The 10534-nt window shown below is 48.0% G+C and overlaps 1 protein-coding gene across 1 annotated transcript; it reads right to left on the reverse strand.

Moving 5' to 3' along the window:
- Positions 1-378: 378 nt before the first annotated feature.
- On the reverse strand, positions 379-8909 carry LOC119398665 (uncharacterized). Its single transcript, XM_037665498.1, has 3 exons — positions 8903-8909; positions 7446-7466; positions 379-740 (listed from the first exon to the last, which is right to left on the reverse strand). The coding sequence occupies exons 1-3, from the start codon at positions 8907-8909 to the stop codon at positions 379-381; spliced, it is 390 nt and encodes a 129-aa protein (XP_037521426.1).
- Positions 8910-10534: the final 1625 nt, after the last annotated feature.

Here is a 10534-nt window from a genome sequence, read left to right on the forward strand (position 1 = left end):
TAAGTTGGTGCTGAGGATGTATATAAATAGAGCAAATTGTGACCAGTTTGTTCAAGATAACGGCTCGGACGGCTACTGCCTCAAGAGACGTCTGAAGTGGTAAATGTGTACAAGCAGTTCCTGGATTCACAACAATGGCAACACCACCGGATGATGCGACTGCATCGCTCCGATCCTTTCGAAACGTAACGTAATGGCGTAGAAAGTTTGTGTGTTTCGGTTTCAAGTGTGTCTCTTGTACACACAGCACTTTTGGTGTATGTTTCTGTAAAAGTTCTTGAATGTCGTGGAGGTTTTTCAGCAGTCCTCTGACGTTCCACTGTAATATTTGTGTCATTTTTAGGTTGTGCAGTGCTGTGTGTACAAAAAAGTGTTGCCTTAGATTACAGGGTCCTTAGGGGGCCCTGTAATGCGCAGTCTTTCTTTTTTAGTGCGCTCCAAGGAGCTGCGCCTCTCCTTCGGCGTCTCAGGCGCCGGAGGAGTGGGACTTGTATCCATCACCTCTTGTGAGGTGGCGGATGGTGCCTGCTCGGCAGGCACGGTCACAGAACTTTCGGACCTAGCTGCGCTTGCAGTGGTCCGAGGTTCAGCAGACACGGGGGTCTGCCGACCCTGTTTGTCAGGTGGCGGAGCAGTACAGGCTGCTCCAGCCGGGGGCGCTGGTGGCACGACCGCGGCCACACTCTGTGTGACATTCGCGGGTGCAGAAACATGTGGCGCGGCACCCCGGCGCGTCACATCTGCGAAGGAGGGATAGGATGGGTTGTGTAGTGCGAAACGTTGACGTGCTTCTTGGAATGACAGATTGAATTTGACCTTAAGTTCTACTATTTGTTTCTCTTTTTTCCATGTGGGGCATGATCGTGAGTAGGCAGCGTGATCTCCTCCACAGTTCGAACAATGAGTTGTTTCTGAGGTGCAGTCGTCGGATATGTGTTGAATGGATGCACACTTTGCGCAAGTGGCACGCCCCCTGCAACTCTGCGATCCATGACCGAAACGTTGACACTTGAAACATCGACGAGGGTTGGGGATGTATGGTCTTACACGGAGCTTACGATAGCCAGTTTCGATTGATTCTGGTAGGTCACTGGTTCCGAAGGTAATTATTACGTGTTTTGTAGGGGTCTGTTTGTTGTTGCGCCTTATTATTATTCGTTGGACTTTGACCACGTTCTGGTCCTGCCAACCTTCGAGCAGTTCACTTTCAGAGAGTTCAGTAAGATCATCATCGGAAATTACGCCACGGACAGTGTTCATTGACCTGTGTGGGCCCACCGAAACAGGGGTTTCCCCAAACGCTACAAGTTTAGACAGCTTCTCATACTGAGCTTTGTCACGAACATCCAGAAGAAGATCGCCACTTCCCATCTTTGTCACTTTATAACCTGGGCCTATTGCTTCTGTGAGAGTTTTCGACACGAGGAAGGGTGAAATCGCTCGGACTGTCTTCTTTTCGTTCTGGCTGTGGATAACATGGTACTTTGGGAATGTCGGCTTTGGTGTGTTAAGCAGGAAAGTGTCTTCGGTGCGCCCCCTTTTCAGGGAGCGATCAGGAAGGGGGGGGAAAGCTTTTGTCATAAAAATACTGTAAAATTCGGCGGCGATGGTGGCCACCCACCACCGAGCCCAACAAGGGGACGCTACAAGGTTGAAAGCAAACACTTGGAGACGCCAGCCATACATCGCCGCTATAACCTGTTATAATTACCCTAGGTTGGATAGCTACACCAGGTTAACCCTCGCCGCCAAGAAATTTGGAAGTAAACGGAAGAGAGAAGATGACAGGACAGATAAAAAGTGAGAGATAAAGACGAAGATTAGGGGGAGAGAGATAGGAAAAGGCGACTGCCGATTTCCCCTGGGTGGGTAAGCCCAGGGGTGCCGTCTACGTGAAGCCGGGGCCAAAGGGGTGTGTTGCCTCTGCCGGGGGGCCTTAAAGGTCCAGTCACCCGGCGTCGGCTCAACCCCCAGGATCCCCTTTTCCCCGGACACGGCTAAGCCACGCACGGCGAGGCGTGCGAGGGGTCGAAACCGCCCCGTTAGCTCGGGTCCGTGGTGTCGCTACACACCAAACGCCTGCTCAAGCAGACGCCCCTGCGGGGTGACGCAGATAGTTAAAAGTAGGAATAAAGCAAAGAGCTTACCTTGGCACAATGTTAAATACATATTGCAATAAGCAGACCGAAAAAATTAACGCAGCTTCGCACTTTTGGTGCCAAGCCCGATAGAAGAGCGGAGCTGGGCAGCCTTCTATGTTTCTCTTCTGTTTTCTCTTTATTTCCTGCTCTCTTTCTTTCTTTTTCTCCTTTATCATTTCTTCTGTTTTTATTCATATTTATTTCTATTTTTCTTCCTATTTTTATACGTGGCTTTGCCTGCGTTACGCCAAGCGACGACAGCATACGACGAACCGGGCCCCTAAAGCGCTCCGCATTTTAGAAAAAGAAATATAATATATTGAGTGGGAAAGCAGGACAGCTAAGAAGGAACTTGTGCTAACAAATTTTGATTTTAAAACTCTTTGAATAAAAAAAAAGAGACGTACGCCAAGATAGCCCCTGTTAGGTGAATGCTTGCTCTGTTATCGGCATCGGTACCGGTGGTGCTATGGCTATTAGAAACTTCTTTGCATACAAGTCACTATCAGTGCATATAAGTCAAACTTACATCCGCGAGATCCTGCAAATCGCCGATGTATGAAAGTTTCTAGACGCAAAGCAACCCCCAACATTTGCATTCTTCAGGCTTCGTAACGAAGGATCACGCAAAAGAAACTTCGATGAGGAAACTACAGCAGCATCAGAATTTGTGCGAAAGGCGCCGCACGCATTGGAGTAGGCGGCACAGGACAATGGTTAAGTGCCAAGTGTCACGGCGCTCACACAACTTAAAAAAACAAATAACGAGAAAACAATAGTGTCAAAGCTGGGTCTTGACCTTCACGCGCTTGTTTACCGATACGGCGCGAGCGCCAGCACGTGACTCTGATCCACCCATAGGGACGTCAGCGGTTATCGCTTATCCTCGCTGGAAAGTTCTGGGGAAAATAAAATAATGTCACTGCCTTTAGTTTTATTCTGGTGACTTAGTGGCAGCAGTATCAGCTTGAGAAGCGGAGTTCAGCCAACGTTTATTGTTTCGCAAGGTGATTTTGCGGTCGCAGTATCTTGTATCTTAAGATACACGATACATTCTTCAATGTATCGGAAATACAGATACTAATACACGTCTTGCGAGACGTATCGCGATACAGATACAAGATACCCGAGCAGTATCTAAGATAGTATCTAAGATACATGTATCTTGGATACCGCCCAGCACTGATGTAATATACAAAGATGCAGCGGCGTAGCCAGGGGGTGGCACACAGGGCCCGTGCCTCCCCCCCTCCATATTTTTGCCATGGCATACAAAGCCCAAAATGACACTCGAGCACATCTGCCTGCCACCCTTCCCTCCCCCCCCCCGCCCCGAGAAAAAAAGTCTGCCTACGCCCCTGCAAAAGATGTGTCTATAGGTCAGGCCAGACACTCTCACGATGTATCTCATTAAATACAGCGGATCTGTTTAAGCCGACTGTTAGTCCGTCCAGAGCGATCAGAAAGCTATCAACATGATGAACCGTTTAGAAGAACAGTGAGCTTAACCAGTTGGTAGGTAGCATGTTGAAAAGACCGCGTGCCAACACGGAGACGAGAGAGATGTCAAGACACCGCAAACGGCGTCTGTGGTGTCTTCACTACTCTCTTGTGTCCGTGTTTGCACGCCCTGTCTTTTCAACGTCACGAACAGGGACGCATCCTCGTCGTCCTCTTCTTCATCTTCTTCGATCCCAGAAGACGTGCGCCCATTTGTCCGGCGTGGGATGCAATAACCCAGATGGGCGAGAGGACGAGTATATAAAGCAGAAGAGAAGGATAGAGATCGAAAAAAGAGAGAGAAATAGAAAGGTAAAGGGATAGAAAAATAAAGGGAGAAAGTCTTGGGGGAAAGGTTTTTTTGGCAATGCGGAGTTTGAACCCACGTATCCACGATCTGAAGGCGAGGTCGTAACCACCCGGCTATGCAGGCACGCTAGCAGACCATAGGAGAACCTTTTATCTTATAGTATAGCAATGGGGCGGGAAAGGAAAGTGATGGTGAGAAGGAGGGAAAGGAGGAAGGGACACAATAAAGCATAGGGTACGATTAGACAGAGAGAAATAGAGAAAAAGAAAGGGAAGGCGGACGGCAAGAGGAAGAATCAAATAAAGAGAGAGAAAGAGATTACAGCAAGAGGAAACGAGAAATAGAGAGAGAAAAAAAGAAATGGAAGAAAGGTCTGATAGTATATAATGTACGAGATACTGCCCGCAGCCCTGAACAAACATACGCCAGGTGAGAATTCCAGGCGAAGTCACTGTCCCGACGTACACCAAGGTATTTACCATATGAAACATATGGAACAGGTGTACAAGAACACGGAGAACAGGAAAACAAAATGAACAGTGAGCCAGCAATGGGACGCTTTAACTTTTTTAGTGGATTATCGAAGCAAATGAGCTGTGTCTTAGAGACCTTTACATTAATCACATTATTGGTGAACCAGTTCATCAAATTTATCATAGAAGCTTGCAAAAGGGAAACTGCTTCCCGAAAACGGGAATGCCGAGACAAAATGACAGTGTCATCAGCGTACTGAAATATGCAAGTATATACAGCCGCGGCGAGATGGTTGACATTTAAGTTGAAAAGAAGTGGGCTTAATATTGATCCTTGGGGCACTCCGCCTTTTATAGAGGTTATATTGCTTCGGTACTGTCCTATGGATACTAACGGTGTTGTATCGTGTAAAAAATTAACAAGTATTTTTAAAAAAAGGGCCACGAAATTCAGTCAGTGAGAGTTGTGTTAATAATAGACTATGACACTATCAAAACCTTTGCTAACATCCACGAATAGAGCACATACAACCTGGTTGGCTACGCAAGCAGAATTTATAAGGTCTGAAATATCCTCTAGGAGGTCCTGTGTGCCTTTACGTGGTACAAAACCATACTGCGCATTTGATATAACGTTATTGGCATCAAGGTACGTGAACATAGCTTGCAAGATATGGTTTTTTAGTATTTCGGAGAAGCAATGGCAGACGTAATGCCACAATAAGAAATAGCGTCGCCGCATGGAGCGCCACAGTACCTACCTAGCCCGCCAGCAATGGGGCCAGCTGTGCAGCTGACTCGATGGGCAGCTAGGGAATAAAAAAACGTGGCACCTGTTACGCCACTTACTCGATCCCGACAACTGAAAAGCAGCTCAGCGACACAGACTAAAACACTTCGTCCACAAACACCCCGGATCAGACAAAGACCTACTAACTGCACTGGCGGACAAATACATCAACCACGCCCACCAAGCAGCGCCACCCCTTCATAAGGGAAAACGAAACCAAACTCTCGATGCGAATATTACAGAAGCCGAACTCTATGCAGCCATTCTAATTAAAGCTTCGCACAACTTCGGCACCAGGTCCAGGCTGAACCTCCAACAAAACAATCCGCAACCTAGACTCAGAATCAGTAACTGCCCTCACTGAATATTTCAACGACTGCTGGTATGCCTGCAGTATACCAGAAGAATGGAAGCACGCGAAAATAGGGTTCATACCAAAGCCCGGAAAAAAGACAGATGTATTCAATCTTCGCCCTATCTCGTTAACGTCATGCCTCGGCAAACTCTTTAATTACGTGGTCCTGGCGCGCCTAGAAGCACTCGCAGAAGAGCAAGACCTCTTCCCGCCAACCATGCTCGGTTCTCGCACCCACTTATCTACTCAAGACGCTCTGGTACAAATCCACCACGATCTATCGAAAGACCCTGTGCGTGCAGGCACGCGGGCATTGCTAGGCATAGACCTGCGCAAGGTTTTCGATAACGTGGCACATGAAGCCATAGCACAGCACTTAGCAGCGACAAACCCTGGGGAACGTACTTACAACTACGTGTGCTCCTTGCTACACGGCCGCACGGTGAAACTTTCCCTGAATGACAGCAACGCCATAAAGACCTATCCAACAAAGGCATGCCACAGGGAGTCGTTCTTTCATGTTTCCTTTTTAACCTTTTAATGAACCAACTCCCACAGTCACTAGACCACATCCCCAACATCCGACACACCCTATACATGGACGACGTGACAGAATGGACCACTACCGGCTCCGACGGGCAGATCAAGGACGCACTGCAACGGGCCATGGACACCATGGCCGAATACGTCGCACGAGCGGGTCTCCAGTGCTCAGTGGAGATATCCGTACTACTTCTCCGCCCTCCTGACTACCGTAAGGTTAAGCACCCCCCACCCCCAACAATCCCTCTCGGGATCGCCGGATCCAAAACACCGATAGTCCAGCAGATGCGCGTTCTCGGCCTCCACGTACAAATCAGGAGCAATACCGCCGCACAAGAGAGGGTTGCGGTCACCATTACTCAGACTGCCCGCTTCTTAGCCCGAATCTGTGCGCGGAAACATGGCATGAAAGAAAAGGAACTTCTCCATATGTTAAACGCCTTTGTAACCACAAGGATCACATACGCTTTACCGTGCTTACAACTCATCAAGGCCGAAAAAGAAAAAAAAGTAGACAGACTTATACGAACAGTCCACAAGATCGCCCTGAGCCTCTCCCGCACCACATCGACAACGCACCTCCTCAGCCTCGGGATTCACTACACACTGGAAGAACTTATCGAAACTCACCTAACTGCACAAATTGAACGATTGCCTGGCAGTAAGACCGGAAGATAGATACTCTAACGTATCGGCATTCCCTCATCACCAAGCGGACTAGACTTGATCTCGCTACCATTCCTGCTCAGAAAACGCTTCATTGTGCAGCCGTTGCCGAAGAACATGCTGGCAGGCATTCACGACGGAAGGCGATCGGCCCGCGCCAGAAACCTTCGCAGTGCTTACGACACAAAGGCTGCTCACGTCGGTGTGGCAAGATACGCAGCCCCCAGGCATGGCTATGCAATCAATGTATCGGGGAAACGCACCCCATTCGATAAACAGCCTACCACAATATCCGCCGGCTCCATACGCACAAAAGACCCAACCGAGGCTGAAGATGCCGCCATAGCCCTTGCCGCAGTGGCCGGAATTGAAACGATCACCAGTGACTAAATCTGCCATCACCCGATTAGCACGTGGCACGATCTCCCCAGCCACGGCACGCAACCTCCGCCATTTGCCCCAAGTGGCATGCAACACCTCAGGCAACAACACCGCCAGCAGCGCCGACGATGAAGATCCCTGTTTCGTCTAACTTGTCTGGGTCCCAGCGCACGCAGGCAACCCGGTTAACGAAGCCGCCATCAGACAAGCTCGAGGACTCGTACGCCGAGCGGTGGGGCAGACTTCGGACCATGATGGAGAAGCAAATTAACGAACCACTCCTCACCTTTCACGACATCACGCAGTACTGCAAGCCAACAAGGCAAACCAAATCACCCCGCAAAAACAAAGCTCAACAAATCGATGTCGGTTTTTCTTGGTGTTCTCGCATTTAAATTACCAATGTCTGTTATCACCGTTCCTGGGTAGATATAAAATGTCAATCACCTATGGCGCATACCCGCATACCGCAGCTCGTGGTATACGGGTATGCGTAACACGTGTCAGGAGGAAAGGGTCTGGCGACGTACGCGACCAGATCTTCACGTTATTAATGTTAAAGGGACACTAAAGAGAAACAATGAATTGGTTTAGGGCAATAAATTGTGTTCTAAGAACTCTAATGTCGTTAATTTCGCTATGGTACGTTTATTAATAACGAAGAAAATCAAGTTCCAAGCGTCATTTTTAAATTTCGCGCCGAAATCTCCCCGCGTGACGTCACGGATTTCAAAATGTATTCATCGAATTTTGGCGCCATTCGCTGAACAAAATTAACACAAACTTTGTATGTTAAGTTTAAGTCTATGGCCCCGCAGATGACAATGTACTTCACTTTTACCGATCAGGAACTACGTAGTCCCTAGTAGGCGCCGTCAAAACATGTGACGTCATGGCAAATGGTGCGGAAACTTCAAGGTGGCGTTGCCACCCACATTTTGTTTTTGCCCGTTTTCTCGCTTACTAAGCGTCTTCTCGCAGCAAGCGTGGTGACTTTGGTATCGTGAAAGAGTACTTTACTAATATGAGTAAGATCGTTTTGCTCTTTAGTGTCATTTTAATGTCATGACCAGACAGAAATATTCGTCAAACCTTCTTACCGTCCCATACCAATTTCGGTCTACACCAAGTTAAGGAGGCGATCACGAGAGCACCCAGACGTAGGCGGCTAGATAGATAGATAGATAGATAGATAGATAGATAGATAGATAGATAGATAGATAGATAGATAGATAGATAGATAGATAGATAGATAGATAGATAGATAGATACGCTGAAAGTGCCTTCGGTTCGCTAAGAAATGGTTCGCATTTAATAACACCTATTTAAACACCAAGATAGCTTTCTGCATTGCATTGACCCAGAAGTGCGTGCGAAAGTTTCCCGAACACTTCCTCGACACATAGACACAGTATCAGCGTCTTCGACTGAAAGTGGCGCACACGAACAGTTATTTGTACCGCATAGGGCGTACCACTAGTCCCTGCTGTAACTGGGGCAGCATAGAGACTGCAACTCATATTACTAGAATGCCCCACGTACCGCGACGAGAGACAATTGTTTGAGTGACAAATGGACATGATTTTCCATGATCCGTTAACATTGCACAGCATATTAGGTCCAATAACCGGCCCTTCAAAACAGCGACGGGTTTTACACTCACTATTCAATTGCCTTTCAGAAAGTGGCTTAGTCGGAAACCTTTGGTGAATGACTATTTTATATATAAAAGTCTTAACTTACCTGACATCGTAGTTGTAAATATTTCTATCAGGCTCACCGGCAAATTAAATATTAGTTTATATTCTGTCTTTTAACAGTGAAGCTCTCATAGCCCCGCCACGGTGGTCTAGTGGTTATGGCGCTCGACTGCTGACCCGAAGGTCGCGGGACCAAATTCCGGCCGCGGCGGCTGCATTTTCGATGGAGGCGGAAATGTCTGAGGCCTGGTTACTCAGATTTAGGTACACGTTAAAGAACCCCAGGTGGTCAAAATTTCCAGAGCCCTCCACTACGGCATCTCTCATAATCATATCGTGGTTTTGGGACGTTAAACCCCAGATATTATTATTAATATTAAGCTGTCGTAGCCGGCACCTATGACAGTTTTCTGGTGTCCATGGTCACCAGAAAACTATCATCGTGAACAGGTATGTGCCTGATATCCGACTACTCACCAGTGGTCCACCAAGAGTGAAGAAGGCAACAGTTTAGGAAAACAACAAGGACGCAACAGTTTGGGAAAATTCGGACTTCGAGAAAATTGAATTCTCAACCCGCGTTTCCGTGATCACGTGCTGGTCCTTTAGTTTGGCCGTTCTATACGCTGACGAACGCTGTAAAGAACACGAACGACGCATTGTAAACAAAAACAGCGGAAGAAGACATAGATGGAAAGGGCCAAAAACACGAACGCTGACTCACAACTGTAACATAGAAACAAAACAAAGAAACGCCAGGCCTGCGCGCAACGCGCAGCACAGTCACAGCGAAGGCTGGAAGAGCGGCCTTTATAGATCCCGTTCAAACTCTCTTGAGGCAACTAATAAAGTACACATGCAAGGTATCCACTACGCCACAAATCGTATCTTTTGTGAAGTAAGGAAGCACACACTATGTCATTATCTTTCTGTCAAGGCTTTCTGCGGATGAGCAAGGTACCAGCCATACATCTGTAAGGCATTACATGCGCGTTGTTCACGCTGCATGTGGTGGATTACAATGAAGAATTATGGCTGAGCACTTTGTAGTGGGTGGGAAGCTTTAAACCACCAACTCGCTGTGCAATTAGCATTGTTTGGCGCCTGGTGTTTATTAGATGCGAAGCAGCTTTTGCGCGGGGCTTTGTCCGTAGTTCCATTGGCGACCGTCCGCTTTCTAAAACCTACCATAGCCATCTGTAACATATTGAGTGCGCGCTCGCGCCAAGGAAAAGTCTTCTTCGTCTTGTTCTTCGACCGCCTTGATGATGATACGTGCAGACTACGCGCTCGCGCCATGGAGAAGTTTTTTTTTCTTGTTCTTCGACAGCCTTGATGATGATACGTACAGAGCACTTTAGGGGCCCGGGTTGCCGTATATTGTCCTAGCTTGGCGTAACGCAGACAAAACAAGGTGCGCTGGCACGCGCTAGCGCGTTCGGGCCTGTGTAAAGGGCTGGATAAGACGTTGTGGCCTCTCCCCCTTACACTCTCTCAGCAATCACGTGATGGCGTCGGGGAATGGTATTCTGCAGACGCGCGATGAACTCGCGTGGCGTGCTCCAACAAGAGTTCGGGACGAGTAACAGCAACATCAACTACAGTGAATTCATGGTGTGCGCCACATGCAAGGACGCATTAACATCGGGCAAGGTGCCCGTTTTGAACGGAAATT

This window comes from Rhipicephalus sanguineus, chromosome 7, assembly GCF_013339695.2.
Source record: "Rhipicephalus sanguineus isolate Rsan-2018 chromosome 7, BIME_Rsan_1.4, whole genome shotgun sequence".
NCBI classification, from domain to species: Eukaryota; Metazoa; Arthropoda; class Arachnida; order Ixodida; family Ixodidae; genus Rhipicephalus; species Rhipicephalus sanguineus.